We start from the raw sequence: 16,946 nt of genomic DNA, 5'->3' as shown, positions 1-16,946 counted from the left end.
GTCCTTCAAGCTTCCCAAAGACAACATCCCAATAAGTCGGTTGCCAATGACCAAAAGCTGGGGTGACAATGTGTACACAAATGTGTGACCATGGAAGCCCAGGGGTGCTGCTGCAATAAGAATGTATCGTTTAAGCAGCTTCTCTGCAATGACAATCGCACGTTGATTGATGCTTGGGAAAAGGCGATGCACTCTAATAAGGATGTGCTTTTGGGTGAGGCTTCCACCTCTCTGGCAGTTTCTATGGACAAGTTTCTTGCTTTGACTCAGCGAATGGGTTCTGCCATGGAGGTGGTGGATGGAGATGTCCACATGGGCATCTAGACTTGATCCCTGTGTTTCTTGCCGTTGTATATATGATTTCTGATGCACAATCACATTAAATGCATTTCATACAATGTGCGTGGGTTATATAACCTTGATAAATGGCGACTAACCTGGCACTATGTACATACATATAGGGCAGATATAGTTGTTTTGCAAGAACACAATCAGCATGACTTTGCTAGTCAGTGTTCTTATTTTGCAGGATATCAGATTGCATATGCTGGTTTGCAAGATTACTCAGGCTTATTGATGTTGGTTCGGCATGAGCTTCAACCAACTCTCTTGTATAAGAGCAGCAAACACCTGTCGATGCGCATCAATTGATGCTTTCCTTTGTTAGTCCGATCATATCATGGCAAGATGCATGTTGTCTTGAGGAGCCCTTCACTGCCTCATAATTGCATACTGCGTTGCTTGCTTTGGGCCTTTGGCGGTCTCCCGGTTGGGATGGGCTTACTGTGGAATTTTTCCTCACCTTCTAGGAGGCTCTTGAACAAGCACTGCTTTCCATGATAAATGCAGCATGGGAGAAACAGGATTTGCCGCTTTCTTGGAAAGAAGGTTTACTTAAATTGTTGCCTAAGCAAGCGCTTTGCGAGCAATTCTCTCAGTGGCGCCCGATTACTTTGATGCCGGTGGTTTATAAGATATTGGCTAAGATGCTGGTGCACCGTATTAAGGACCATATTTTTGCAGGCCTCCATCGGGCTCAATATGGTTTCATTCCACGTCACCAGATTATGGACAATCAGACAAATGTTTTGATTGGCATGGAGTATGCTAAGTACACTCAGCAAGATGTGTTGGTTATGCAAGTGGATATTAAAAAGGCCTTTGACACTATACAGTGGGACTTCATTGCTGCCACGATGAGGTGCCTAGGGTTTGGTCCTAAATTCGCCAGTGTGGTTTTTTTCTTGTATGCATGTAGCATGTCTTCGGGGATCTTGAAAGGTGAATTAACAGAATCTTGGCCTCTCGGTTGTTCGGTCGGGCAGGGTTTCCCCCTTAGTGCTCTGTTGTATGCTATTGCCACTCATTCGGTGTTGACTTATCTTGATTACTTGACCTCTGTTGAGCTTCTTCATGGTCTGTGGTTACCCTTGGGTCGCACCTTCGTTGGTCAGACTTACGCCAATGATTCGTTGTTTATGCCTCGTAATCAACAGGCGGATGTTGCAGTGATTATGGAAGCCTTGGAACTTTTTGGCATTAGAGTCAACTTTTGTAAATCGAAGCTTCTGTCTCTTCGTTCTTGTGGTTGGCATAGTCTATTGTGGCCAGGGAAGATTGTTTCTCCAAATGTGATCACTAGGCATTTGGGTTATTCAATTGATTGGATGGAATGTCACTCACTCTCAAAAACTGGACTGGGTTATGCAACGTTTGAATGTCAAATTGCACTACTGGAAGCTATCCACTTGGCCTTTGCATGTTCGTCTGCGAATTGTTTAGAGTATCCTGTTGGCATATGTTCAATTCTTTTTATCATAGTTACAGGGGACGGGGGGGACGGGCCCTAGGGTCGGGGGACGGCCGTAACCGGGCCGGGGACGGAAGGGGACGCCTTGGGACGGCCGGATCTCTTGCCAAACGGGTGGGTCGCAGGGGGACGGCCGGAACGGACGGGGTCGGATGGGGCAGCAGTCAGGCGGGCTGAAAGTAGCCGTTTATGACCGTTTTAACCGGCTCTTTGCAGCCCAACTGCCACATTTTGGGGGGCCTTGGCCCTTGGGAGGCTATAAAAGGCTCCCTTGGGCCTCTTAATACTCATAGTCTCATTCCAATTGGCAATTTCCCTCAAGCTCAAGCTTTCCTCTCTACTCAATGCTCATTGCTCAAGCCTCATAGCCTCATTGAGTCATTGCTCAAGGCTCAAGCATGACCATTGACTACTCTACACTCTAGTATCTACCCTTGAAAGTTGAGTCTCCACTCTCAAGTCTCTCCCTCTTCTACCGGTACACTTTGAAGTTTGAAGCTCTCCTCTCCCTCTTCTACCCACTTTGAAGCTCTCCTCTACTCTCTCTCCACACAAGCTCTCCTCTAACTCCTCTAACTTCTTATCTCTACTCTCTCGAGTCTCTCCACCATCATGTCATCTCAAGCCAACTCCACTTCTCAAGCCGGTTCTTCTCGAAGGAGGCCCGCCGTGCAAACGTGGTCGTGGTGGGATGAAGTCGACTTTAGCACGCGTGGCAAAGGTGGCGGTGCAAGACCATGGACATGCAAGCTATGCCCATACAAGAGAACGGGTGGTTCAAACAAAGTGCGAGCCCATCTTCTTCATGAACCCGGTCACGAGGTGAAGTTTTGCCCTCATGTAGCTCCCGAGAAGAGGTTGGATCTTCTTGAGAAGCTCACGGTGTATGAGGTTGCGGAAGCGGCCAAGAGGGGCCGTTTTGTTGCCATTGATCCCTCCGCCACTGCGACACCGCGAGAGCAAAGGGAAGCCAACCTTGACGACATCTATCGAAGCTTCAAGAGCCATGCATCTACACCGTCCTCTTCCGTTCCGCATCGCCAAAGCACTCTCAACGAAAATTGGAATCCTAAATTGAAGGAAGAGGTGGATAGGTCGGTTGCCCGATTCTTCTTCCACGACCACATTGCCTTCCATGCTTCGCGGTGAGTTTCCCTTGGCATATGCACATTGCAATCTTCCATTTTGTATTCATAATGGGTTATAACTTCTCGACTCTCGACTCTCCATACTAACACAACATGCTCTATTTTGTGTGGATAGGTCTCCATACTTTCAAACCATGGTTACGAAAATAGGGGAATATGGCTCCTCTTATGTGCCACCTTCATTGGAGAGGCTTCGTACCACCCTCCTTGACAAAGAGAAGCTTGCAGTGGAGCAAGCGGCCCAAGCAACAAAGGATTTGTGGGAGACCAATGGCGTCTCTCTCCTTGTAGATGGATGGAGCGACACCCGCAAGCGGTCCATCCACGGGGTGGTGGCCTACTCTCGGGGAAAGATGTACTTTGTGGAGTCACATGATGCATGCGATAGTGGCAAGGCCGCCGAGATGCTTGCTGCGGAGTGGACAAGCACCATAGAGATCACCGGCCCGGAGAATGTCCTTTGTATGGTTGCAGATGGAGAGGCGTCAAATAGGGCAGCCGGAGCTATCATTGAGGGCATGTATCCCAGCATCCATGTCACATTTTGCATGGCGCATTGTCTCAATAACCTCCTCAAGGACATAGGGAACTTGTCATGGATTTCACCCACCATTGGTGACGCCTCTCGAATTGTCTCCTTTGTGCGCAACCATCAAAAAGTGCGCCATGAATTCTCAAAGAGGAGCCACTTGTCCTTGCTCAAATATTCAGAGACAAGATTTGTATTCAATTGGCTTATGCTAAGCCGCTTGTCTACATGTGGCGGAGCCTTAAGGGGCCTCTTTCTCAGTGATGAGTTCCAGGCCATGTCGGAGTCTACATCAGCAGTAGGATTGAAATGCCGAGAATGGGCCGACGACGCCGCTTGGTGGGAGGAGGTGAAGACTCTTGACGCCATGGTCAAGCCTATTCTACACCTACTTCGAGTGGTGGATGGCTTGCAGCCATGCATTGGCAAAGTCTACGAAGCCATGGATCGGATGATAGAGGCACTTGAGAAGCTTGTGCCTGACCCTGTTCAGTATGCGAAGATTCATGGCTTGTGTGAGTCGAGGTGGAATGGATACTACTCTCCACTTCATGCGGCAGCTTATGTGCTTGACCCTGAGTTTCAGGGAAGGTGTCAAGAGACTGACAAGGAGGTGAGATGGCGGCTTGCATTGGAGCGCCTTGAGCCTAGCAGTGACATTAGGCGCAAGATTAGAGACGAGCTACTCAACTACAGGGAAAAGAAGGGCTCCTATGGATGTGTAGATGCACAGCTTGATCGCAACAAGATTGGCTCCGTTTTGTGGTGGGAGGACTATGGAGGAGATGGCCCACATTTGCAACGCTTCGCTGTTCGTGTCCTTAGCTAAGCATGTACCACTAGTTGCTTGGAGCAACTATGGAGTGTGTACAGCCACATTGCCTCTAAGAAGAGGAATCGCCTTGGGGTTCACACGGCCAATGATTTGGTGTTTGTGAGCGCTAACTTGCGCATGCTTGCCAAGAGCGTCACACACAAGGCAGATCCTTTCACTGAGTGGGAGATGGCACAAGAGAATCCATCTATGGCCGATACTCTTTTGGAGGAGCTAGAGGAGGACTTCGAGCCTCAATGCGAGCCTCCCGAGCCCTCATACGTCGCTGACGACCTCAACTACGACGACGATATGGAGATTCAACAGGCGAGCACTTCTTGAGTTTGATGATCATTGATCACTCGACTCTCAAGTCTAGACTCTTGAGTCTACGACTCTACCTACTACATAGCCCTTTGTACTTTTTGTTATCCTTGAGGCCTCAGGCTTGTCCTAAGTCCTTTAGGCTTTTGACTCTTGAGCCCTTGTGGCATGCACTTCTCATTTTGTATCCATCGATCATCGATGTTTTATTAGCACATTTCAGCCTATATGACTCGTGTTCTTTGGTCTATTTAGTGTAAATTTATGGTCAAAGTGATGCTCTATGTGTGTGGCATGTGTAGGTCAAAAAAATGCCAAAAAAAACTCTTTTTTTTTTTGCCGTTCTGACCCCCGTCCCGTCCCCGTTCCCGACCCGCCGTCCCATGTAACTATGCTTTTTATCACTGATGCATTGGCCTCGTCGTTGTCTTGATTCTCTTATGTCGAACATTATGTCCCTCTTGTGGTGGACCCATGCTCAGAAAAAAGGCTTACGATTGATGTCAATGGAGAAGCTTTGCACTCCTAAACGTCTTGGTGGCCTTAACATCTTGGATTTGCGTCGGCATGTTCTTGCTAGGAAAGCTATGTTGTTGCCTACACTTGCGCAGCAATTTCAACCTTGGACTCTGATGATTGCGTACCTCGGTCAGCATGTTGTTACTTCCTCTTTTGGCCATTGGCAATCATCTATATGGGAGGTGATTTTTGGCAAGATGGAAGGGCACATTCTTGGATGTCCTCTTGCTTACACTTTGGTATCTGCCTGGAAAGAAGGAAGGTCATTCGATTCGTTTGGAAAGTCTCCATTGGAGCCGGGCATTCTCTCTTACTTTGGTCGACTGCTCCCCTCGTCAGGCTTACTTTCTCTCTGGTCGTGGCATTCGTATGGTTGAGGATGTGGTCGATGAGGCCGGATATACTTTTGAGTTTCCCTTCACCGCTCGCCGTTTTGGATTGGGCATGCATTACCGTCAATTTGAAGAGAGCTTCAAAGCATGCCGCTTAACTTTTTGCCTGTTTCACCTTTACCTGATGGTGATCGAATGTCTAATTGGGAACTTCGGGAAACGCCTTTTCGAGATATTTCTGCAGGTTGAATTTATGCTCTTCTTCTACCACAATCATGGCTTGCTGATCATTGTAATGCCCTTTGGCGCATACACAAAATTTGATATCTGGTGGAGGAAGCTCCTCTCTACCTTGTGGAAAAGTCATTTGCGTTTGAAGGAGCGACTGTTTCTTTGGCGCTATTTGCTTGGAGTGCTTCCAGTCGGCACTTTTCTTAGCGCGCGTCATATTCGCCCTTTTTCTTGCATTCGTTGCTCAACCGCAGAAGAGGATATTTGCCATTTGTTGTGGGATTGCTGCATTACTAGAGACTTCCTTCGCCGTGTATCGGCCTGTATGCGGCTCCGTTTTCCTAGGGTTGTCTTTCACAAAAGGTTCTGGGCATTTGGCATTTTCTCACCGACAGCGTTTTGCGGTCTTCTTTATGTGGGTCAGATACTGGGCTTATTGGACCCTGTGGCGTCAGCGTAATGCTTACATGTTTCATCGTACTCATGCAGGCCCGTTCCCACTCTTCAAGCTTTCTCTTAGGCAATCATTACGGTTTGCTTTGGAAGTTGGTGATATCACCGCAGAGATACATCAGCTTTCCTATGAACGTTTCTAGCTACTCTGTACAGCTGAGTAGTTGTACAGCTGAGTAGTTCTGTGTTCTTTCTCTTGTATATGACCCTTTCAGTGGGTTTTCCTCACTTCGAGGTTTCCCACTAGTAAATTAATCAAATCGATTTACAAAAAAAAAAAGTGGGTGTGGGTGTGGGTGCCCTGCCTGCGCAGGTAGCATCTCCTAGTTCAGCCTCTGCGTGTCTCTCTCCTCCTACGCAAGCTCGCGGACCTGCGCCTTCTGACCTGAGCATGCTCTGCAAGGGTCATGACTCCTCTCGTCGGTTCCGCCTCAGCAGGGTTTCCAGCAGGACAACTTTGATTTGGGCGCTGCCTTCTCTGGTTTTTCTGTGTGTCAGTCTGGTGCAGACAACGTGCACAAATCTCTGTCAGCTTTTGTCCCGGATCAAATCGTCAGTTAGTTCTTTTGCAGTGACTGGTTTGTTTAGAGGGTGCTCTGTACGGTGCACGTTTTTTTACAGAATCTTGTGGAGCAGTAACAGATTTATGCACAGTTGCTATGGTTTTGTACAGAGAAACATGAATTTTTTTTTTAAATGAGTGCTTGGCTGGTGTGTTCTTTAAGCTGTAGACTTGATTTGAGGTAAAGTTTCGTTTGTACAAATGTTGTTTTGATTGAGTATGGCAGAAGAAGCTGTATATAAGCATAGGAAACAGGTTGCTCTCTCCTCGATGTATGTTGCAAACATTATTAAAGAGTGTTTGTTGGAGGATTTTGCGGATGCTCGAAACGCTTGGGAAGGTCAGCAACCCGCTACCAAAGTGGTTATTCCGGTTCAAGAGCTTATGGATCCGGTTGGGCAATATGCGTTGAATGCGGTTATTTTATTTTTCCTTGGCAAGATGCCCTCGGCACAGGACATAGGTCAGTGGGTTGATTTTTTGTTAAACGACAAGCAGACTGAGGGGTATATTTTGGTGCCCGTGGTTTCTATGAGGTGTTGCTTGCAGACACGGACGCTCATTCGCAATTGTTGGAAATGTCTCCGTTGTTCAACATGCAAATGACATATGTACTGCCATGGGCGCAGGCTATCCTGGTACTATGTAAATACATGTAAGGTAGATATAGTGGTTTTGCAAGAACACAATCAGCTCAAGTTTACTGGTCAGTGTTCCTATTTTGTGGGTTATTGGATTGCATATGCTGGCTTTCATGGTTACTCCGGAGAAAATTTTGATCATGGTTCGCCATGAGCTTCAGCCAGTTCTTGTGAGCAATGACCCATATGGTCGTTGGATGATTGTACAATATGTGCTGAATGGTGAGAATTATGAAATTGGAGGCATTTATGCATATACAGCCTCTGTGCAAAGGGCCGCATTATGGTGGGACATCTCTTCTTATCCATGGACCTCCAATGCACTCCTTTGTGGTGATTTCAACAATACTCCAGATATGCATGATAGCACCATATGCAATTCACAGATGTTGCTTGTGGAGAAACAAGCATGGAATCATCTCATCATTTTTGCGCAGAGAGCCAAGACAGTGGACACAGTGCAGAATCCAAATGGGCCGAACCAAGCATCCCGAGTGGCAATACGTGCAGCAAGTGAAGTGCCTCCCAAAAGGAAAATGGACTTGCAAATGTAAATATTGTGGGCATTCATGAGACGGTGGTCCTTTGCGTATCCGTGCACATGCTCTATTCATGGGTCAGTGTTTTTGAAAGCTGTAGACACATCTGGGGAAACAAAGACATCAGAATTCATTGCTAAGCATCTCAAACAGGTTATCAGAGAGGTTGGCCCAACAAATGTTGTGCAAGTATGCATGGACAATGCAACCAATTGTGTTGGTGCTGGGGAGATGATTGAAAGGGAGTGGAAACACGTTTTTTTAACCAGATGTGCTTGCCATTGCATGGACCTTTTGTTTGAGGACATTGGGCAGATTGGTTGGGTATCAAAAGTGCTTGAGGATGCAACAAAGATTGTCACATTTGTAACAAGAAAGTCTACTGTGTTGGCATTGTTTCGGCAACTTAGCAAAAAGAACTTGGTGAAGCCGTCAGCCACTCGATTTGCGTACTACTTTATTATGTTGGCCAATCTTGTAGATGAGAGATGCATGCAAGGTATGCACAAGCTTATGATTGATGACAAATTTGTGAAGATGAAGAGATCCAAGACTGAAAAGGCTACCGAGGTCTCTAACATTGTGTTTAATGCATCCCTTTGGCAAGAGGCCAGGCTGATTTTGAAAATAACTGCTCCAATTTTGAAAATTCTCCGTTTGGCTGACAGGGAAGCAGCCACCATGGGGCTTATGTACGAGCTTACAGATCGCATGGTAGAGCAAATTGAAAACATGCAAGGCATTGATGCGGCAAGGATGAGAGAGATTAGGGATGTATGCACTGAAAGATGGAATATGTTGCACACACCATTACATGCTGTTGGATACATGTTGCATCCTATATGGCGAGAAAGAGGGCAAGACAGTGATGGCAAGGTGCATGAAGGATGGATGACATTCTTGGACAGGTACACCAAGGGTGATTTGACCTTACAAAGCACCCTAATTGATGAGTTTGACATCTATAAAACTGAAAGCAAGTCATTTGCTCATCCAATTGCAAAAGATTCAAATAGGATTCAAGAGGGAGTGAAATGGTGGGAAACTTTTGGGGCTTGTACACCTGCTTTGCAAGCTCTTTCTTGGCTCAGCAGCACAAAACCAAAGATTACCATACACACGCTACTATGGGATATGGGTGGCCACGTCCAGGGAGACAAGTACGAACTCCTATGGGCTATGGGCAGCCGGGTCCTTCTACACAATTCATGGGATGTACTTAGTCTCAGCAATTCGACTATATCCTTGACACAGATGCAACCGATAGAGAGTTCCTTGTGAGAGATTTTCTGGTGCACATCGTCATGGTTGTATCAGTCGGTGGCCTCAGTACGGTTCCGGACACGTGCTTTCATTTGCTGCTTAGCAGGTGACCGCTACTTTCACAAAGGCCAGTTTGTAGAGAGCAACGTGCAGCTGCCTTTAGTCCCCAGTAGGCTCCACCTTCAGAGGCAACACTTTAGGTGCTGCAATGGCGACAGTAGCAATGACACTCTCTTATGGCTCCACCTCCAAAGGCAAACACTTCAGGTGTTGCAATGGCGACAATGGCGATGACACTCCCTCTTGGTTGACACGCTCGATAGAGTGTAGGTCAAAATCATTGTGTTGTAGATATGAAGCTTTCAGCCGTCTTAGATTTAGTACACATTGCAGTTTCCTTTCGCACTTTTCAGTGTCTTCTCTCACTGAGATGGTAAGTGGTTTTGTGGCGGGCAACTTGTAGCACGGCTACAATTTCACTTGCGTTGGACACACAGTTACAGTTAGTCTTGGGTTCACACTTGGACTCCCATCCAAGCAGTGACACGTGGCACATACAAGGAGTGGTGATCTAGTAGACACAATGGCCAATTCACCACAAGCACAGTTTGGAAATAGATGTAGTTGGACTGTCAGGGATATTTTCGTAGCCGTTGGTTTCTCTTTATGATTGTATATTTACTTGGTTGGTTCTAGTCGTCGTATGCATCATACTTTCTATAAGTCTAGAGTCTTGAGTCTTGGGTTCAGCCTAGGCCTTCCACACTTGCACACTCCCCACATAGACAAATCCTTGACACCCCCATTGTACCCGTGAGTCCTAGGCTTGGCGCTCAGTGTGCTGCCAGCTAGAGTCTGTACTGGTTCATGAGTCAGTCGAGTTCGATTGAGTTTGGAGTCTATTGTTAAGCATTTGAGTTTGCTATGTTGTTCCATTTCTATATAGTGTTTATTCTAATTGGAGTGAGATCTCTTACACATTGCACTGATAAAGAGCGCGACATACTTTTCATGCTACAATGTTTCGCCGACGACTGCCCCATGTAACGAATCTTCGACAAGCGCATGCAAGAGAACCAGAATTGACATGTTATCTTTGCATCGAGCGAAGTATACTTGATGTATTGCCATAATCTCTCAACTAGGTTTGTAGTATCGACATTCCCATATGAAAATAAACGCCCAAACCTTGGCCACCTTCTCTGCCACATACACGTTGAACGACACCAATCGTACCACACATATAATTGTATATCTTCATGTGCTAAGTATATATGCAACAACTCCAAGTATCCTCCATCGAATATCTTCTCGAGTGATGCATGCATTAAGTTTGACAAACAATTATACATATCATCTTAGTTGTCTTTAGGGACCTGCACAGTCAAGTTGACACCAATGTAAATGATAGCTTGTATTTGCATCACGCGCCAAAAATATTGACGAAGTGGTGGATCACAAACCTCTCGCAAGAGGTTCTCCAACCATACCTTCTTCACATGGAACTAGCAAAGTAACACATGGCATGTTACTTATTGATGGCCCCCTTGAATTCAGCAATGAGGGTGTTCATGGACCACCTTGCACTTCCAGCTCCTATTGATTCTTGTCAATGGCAATGGCAATGGGACGAACTATACCAATTCAGCAATGAGGGTCTCCATGGACCACCTTGCACTTACATATCCTATTGATTCTTGTCAATAAAAATGGCAATGGGACGAACTACACCTAGCCTCGCAAACACTATATACTAGATGAATCCAGGATAAGCCCAGATTCACCTTTGAAGGAAAGTGCAAGGTATAGACCTGTGGTAGTAACCCACAAGACAATATAACCATCAGCTCCATCATGCATAGTATTGACTAAATACCACGACATCCCCCACTAGCGTCGTCAGTGCTCAATAGTGGATGTAGAACTAGGTACTAACATATGCTCCCAAACACAACACACAACATCCACAATAACAATCAGCGCCATCGTATGTAGCAGTACTGATTAAATACGATGACATCCTCACTAACATTGTCTTGGTCCAATAGTGAGTGACTAGGTACTAATATATGCTCTCACACACCCACACCACACAAGCATACACACACACACTATTGCAAGGGTATACATCAATACAAACATTTGCGTGCTGAGATTCCATGTAATGTGTCGTGTGAGAGTCTTAACCCTAGGCTTGGCTTTGATCTTTTTAATCTAAGTTTAGGTTGGCCATTCACACACACACACACACACACACACACACACACACACACACAAAGAGATATTATATGACCACATGCGATACTCAAAAGTGTTGATTGAGCCATGTTCAGATTCCAATGTAATGTGCCTTGTGAGGGTCTTAACCCTGGGCTTGGCTTTTATCTCTTTAATTTAAGTTTAGGTTGGACATTCACACGCACGCGCGCACACACAAAAAGATATTATATGACCACATGCGATACTCGAAGTGTTGATCAAGCCACGTTCAGCAAAGCACATGGCTCCCCTCATGCATTTGGAATACACGCACAAAAAGAAGCAGCAGAGAGAGGCTATACACATAAGATATACCTTGTTCCCTCGCTCCATTGATGGGAAGCCTTACACAATTGCCCCTTGCTTAGTCTGGAAGGGTTCAACTGATAGGAAGCCTTGCCTCAGCCTTGCAACGTTGGCTCTTCCTCCACCTGATTAACACATGATTCCTCCACTTGCTCCATGGATATTCCGTGTTGCCTCAGGTTCCCCACCATTCCCCCTCGCTCGCCCTCCCTCCCCATTCACCTGATTAATCCCACCTCCACCCCATTACTCGCCGATTCAAATTCCACCCTCGAGGCACCCGCAAGGGGATTAAAAATTCCTTGTCACTCAAGCTCCACCTTAGCACATTTTTGCCAATGTGGCCCTCCTCATAGGCCCGAAACCTCCACGCAAGCCACATGCTCATGTTTACTTCTTCAAGTCCTTGTTTGCTTTTTTTTCCTTGTGTGGACGATGGAGATCCCTCTGGTAAATGCACCCGACTTCCCTTTTCTTGATCCCACCGCTTGGGCTTCTTTTAATACCCGTGGTATATATTAGTGTTGAGGCTCTCTATGCCTCAAAGGCAGGCCACCGCCCTAACCATGTGCCCACGTGGATTTCGCTGCCCCCTTAGCCACTTTGCTTGTTCACTTTGGCAGCCCACCTCTGGCCCCCATGAGTTGATTTGCATGCATGGCACTATTAACGAACAACGTGTTCGTATTTTAGTCGATGATGGTGCAACTCATAACTTCTTGAACTATAAGCTAGTCAAGAAATTGAAGCTTACACAGACTCCCTGCTCCCACAAGTATGTGGTAGAACTGATGTCTGGAAATGATAAAGAAGTATGGGACACGGTCGTTCAAGGGGTTGAGCTTATTGTTCAAGATCATACGATGGACCGTGCTGATGTAGTTTTAGGACGGGAATGGCTGCATGGTTTAGGAAACACATTGCATACTAGTTATGAACACAACTCCTTATCCTTTATGGCCAATGGTAAACACGTGTTGTTGCTTGGTGAGAAAATATACCATTTGCACCTCTTATATGTACAGCCGAGCTTTCTATTTTACAGAAAGCAGATTTAATAGATGAAGTCTTTTTGTGTTACTGCTCATCTCCAAGTTTTGTGAATTCTCAAGAGAAAAGTGTTGTAAATTCTAGTTATGGTATGCAAAGTACAATAAACTTTAATGATAAGCAAAGTGTTAACAATTCTAAAGAGCAAAGTGCTCTGAATTTTAATTCTATCTGCTTTCTATTTTACAGAAAGCAGATTTAATAGATGAAGTCTTTTTGTGTTATTGCTCGTCTCCAAGTCTTGTGAATTCTCAAGAGCAAAGTGCTGTAAATTCTAGTTATGGTATGCAAAGTACAATAAACTTTAATGATAAGCAAAGTGTTAACAATTCTAAAGAGCAAAGTGCTCTCAATTTTAATTCTATTGAGCAACGTGCCACTGTTGTAAAAAAAACATTACAAGATTCTCCATCCTAGCATAACTCTAGTTTACTGTCTTCTTTTGCACGGCAAAAGCTGACTCACTTACTCACGGAGTATAGTCAAGTGATTTATTGCCAGTTTACCCCTTGCACGTGATGTGCAGCATGGCATAGATGTGTGACGGGCACTAAACCGGTGAGTAAATCACCTTATCATATGAGTGCTAGTGAGGCCAAGGAGGTTGAGAGTCAGTTGACTGACTACCTCGCCCATGGTTTCATTAGACGTAGCACTTCGCCTTGGACATCACCAATTCTATTGGTAAAAAAGAAAGACGGTACTACGCATGTGTGTAGATTATCGCGGATTAAACGCCATAACCATCAAGAACCAGTATCCTCTCCCTCGAGTGGATGAGTTGTTTGATCAACTCCAGGGGACAAGATACTATTCAAAGATAGATCTTCGTTCATGATACCACCAGGTGCATATCCTTTTGAAAGATATCTCTAACACTGTCCAGTCGTACCGGCTGCCTTGTCCATAGGACCCATGTCCTTACAAGAAGACTATAATGTCATCAAAGCAAGTGCCGATAAATGATCTATACTCTCGGAAAATCCTATCCATCATTCGGTTGAAAGTCGTTGAAGCATTGGTAAGGCCAAAAGGCATCACCAAAACTTCATATAAACCGAAGCTTGTCTGAAAGGCTGTATTGTAGGCATCTCCCAAGCGATTCGGATCTAATGATATCCGCTTTTCAAACCAATCCTGCTGAAACAAGAGGATCCCTAAAGTCGGTCAAGAATATCATCGATCCTTGGAATCGGAAATTTGTTTTCGATAGTGATTTTATTGAAAGCTCTGTAATCAATGCACATTCTCCAAGATCCCTCTTTCTTTAAAACCAACAACACCGGAGAGCAGTAGGGTGAAGACATCGGCTGGATAAGACCCTTTTCAAGAAGGTCTATATACCTAAATGAATCCAGAATAAGCCCAGATTCACCCTTGAAGGAAAGTGCAAGGTATAGGCCCATGGGAGTCACCCACAAGACAATATAACCATCAGTTCCATCATGCATAGTATTGACTAAATACCACGACATCCCCACTAACGTCGTCAGTGCCCAATAGTAGGTATAGAACTAGGTATTAACATATGCTCCCCAACACAACACACACCACACGCACATGAGCATACATCAACACAAAGTTCAACGTACTGAGTTTCTATCATGACTCCGGAGATCAAGGGTAGACTCGGCCCTAATGAAGCCTAGCACTAAAAGAAGCATGAAATTGAAAAAATTAGCACAAAAATGAGGTAGTTGATAGGGCATACCCACCACAAGATAGAAAGAATTAGCACAATATCAATTGGTCGTAACTCGGACGAAAACTTCCCAATGTGAAGTTTGCATGTCCGCTATACGACTAAAACATATACCTAGATGAATCCAAGATAAGCCCACATTCACCCTTGAAGGAAAGTGCAAGGTATAGGCCCATGGGAGTCACCCACAAGACAATATAACCATCAGCTCCATCATATAACCATCGGCTCCCTTTTCAAGGTCGTCTTTTACTTAGTTCATGATCTCTTCATTCTGGGCTCGGCTAACACGGTAAGGTGGCCGGTTTGGTGGTGTGCTTCCAAGAATCAGATCAATAGTGTGATCCTCAGGACGAGATGGGGACAACTACGCCCTCAAATAAGAAGTCAGCATCTTTGTGGAGAAAATCTTGGCGTTCTTTATCAAGTTCAGACATGTTCGTTCTGTGTTGATCATTTAACTCTGACTCCTAGGAGGACGTCGCAGCCTTCCAAAGGCATGATGTAGAAGTCCTCGTGCCCTAAATACCCCTAACAATGCAACCGAAGTTTGCCAATGATAGGTGTAATGGCTATGTCCCGTCTGTGTGCCGCTAGAAATACCTCTGCTAGTGGTCCCATCCTGTTGGGTGAGATCTCGAGCCACGCCGCCAATTCAGGTGAAATGAAGTTAGCCTTAAATCCTTCATCAAAGAAAATCAGGGCTTCTTGATCTTTCACTTTGCCCAAAGCTCGGCAAAGTTCTGTACTTTCATCAATCAAGCTTGGGTCAGTACCCATGCAATCTCGTACCAGTCCTGCTTTCATCTTGCCTTTTCTGCCACGTTCCTCTGCTACTCTCGAACTCTCTTGCCTGTCTTCAGTCTGTTCTTGCTGTGCCTTTGTGGGGCAGTGCCCATGTTCCCCGCAATCAAAACACTTTCCTTCTCTGATTTTGTTCCATGCAGTAGTCTCGGATCTCTGTACGGAGTCCGTATCAAAATTGCTCAATATGTTCCTTAAAAGAGACCTTAAATGAAGAGGTTGGTAGAAAAGAGTCCCAAAACCTCTCGCAATAAGCGTCCAAAGAATCTCCCTTGGTCATCCGAAGATGGTTCCAAGCGGTTCGTATATCCGTTCGTACTCCCGGGTCAGCCAAGATGAAATAAAGAGCCTTTTGAATTTCAACCACTTGACTGGAGCTTCCTTCCTCAGAAGAAGAGTGGACCACCATTTTCGAGCATTTCCTTTGAGAAAAGATGTAGCGCTCCTAATCTTGGAGTGCTCTGAGCAATGCCCTCCAAAGAAGGCTATGTCAAACTGCTGATGAAGGCCAAAGCCCTCAGAGCATCTCGGAACCCAGAAAAGGATTCAAATTTGATCGACTGTCCACCTTCTTTGAATTCTTTTGCTTTCTTGCTTTGTCTTCAAAGAAGTCATATTGGTTGGCTCTATAAAAATGCTTCTTCTTTGCATAAAACATATGGTCATCTGAGTCCGAACTGTCACAATATGACTCCTCTGTAGAGCTGTCAGAAACTCGGCAGAATCTGGGTTTCTTTGCCTTTTTATTGCCCTTTCCGAAGATTTGTTTTTTGCTTCGCTTTTGGCCTTTTCTATTCTCCTCGCTCGAGTCAAAAGAGCTAGAAAAACTTTCAAAAGAAGAGAAAGAAGAAGAACTAGATAGTCCTTCAGAGCGTACACGCTTCTTCTGCTTTCTTGCAGATGCAAAAGAAGATTGACAACCCAAATAACCAGGGTAGTCAATCCCCTTCTTACGCTTTTTCACTTGCTTTTTGGATTGATTCTTCGCATCCAAAAAGCCAATTGATCTGAGTCTAAATCACCTCTTGAAGTTCTTGTTTTGTAAACATCCTCGGAGACATCCTCGGAGAAGGAGGTTTCTTAATTACCAGTTTGATTGGTGGTTCGGTGGCTTTTTGCCACTCAGTGAGCACTTCAGCAAAGGATTGTTAAGACAAAAAATTTGCAAACTGTGGGTCTTTTGGCAAATTTAATCATATGCTTTGTGCACTCGTCAACCTGCTGTCGACGTTCCATCTCTTGAAGTTCTTACTGAGTAGGCCGAGGTGGCCCGTACTCTTCATCTCTTATTCAGTTGAATCTTCTTCGTGATCTCCTCCCGCATCAGGAGATGCAGAAGAAGTCGACCGATTCTTGTCGAAATCCGTAAGTGTCGCGAAAATAGGGATCGGATTCTCGATAGAAGAGAAAGAGGCCGTGCTCTGATATCACTGTAACAAACTTGGACACCCCAAGTCAAGATTCTACCATGACACAGTAGAGATTCACTTCAAAACAGTTCACAAAAGACGACACAACACAGCGTAGTTCCGTGCCAAGAGATATTGGCCTGAAAGACTGGTGCCCTTTCGGTATTTCTTTTTATACTGATTTGTGTGCAAAGTACAAGAGAGTCCGCAGGTACTCACTCTAAGACTCTGCGTCCAGATGCTTTGAGGAG

General features: G+C 45.3%; 2 protein-coding genes across 2 annotated transcripts in view; one reads left to right on the top strand and one right to left on the bottom strand.

The window, feature by feature from the left end:
• Positions 1 to 16,946, bottom strand: part of LOC147426511 (uncharacterized) — a 122,331-nt gene that overhangs the window by 104,327 nt on the left and 1,058 nt on the right. The window lies entirely within an intron of this gene.
• On the top strand, positions 7,933 to 9,183 carry LOC147426512 (uncharacterized). Its single transcript, XM_086498212.1, has one exon. The coding sequence runs from the start codon at positions 7,933 to 7,935 to the stop codon at positions 9,181 to 9,183; it is 1,251 nt and encodes a 416-aa protein (XP_086354338.1).

This window comes from Adiantum capillus-veneris, chromosome 24, assembly GCF_014529385.1.
Source record: "Adiantum capillus-veneris isolate H3 chromosome 24, ASM1452938v2, whole genome shotgun sequence".
Lineage (NCBI taxonomy): Eukaryota > Viridiplantae > Streptophyta > Polypodiopsida > Polypodiales > Pteridaceae > Adiantum > Adiantum capillus-veneris.
This window is presented reverse-complemented; position numbering and strand designations above follow the sequence as displayed.

What these genes read in the sequence shown, in the direction of transcription:
- LOC147426512 (XM_086498212.1), top strand. Translation starts at nt 7,933, where the DNA reads ATGAGACGGTGGTCCTTTGCGTATCCGTGCACATGCTCTATTCATGGG.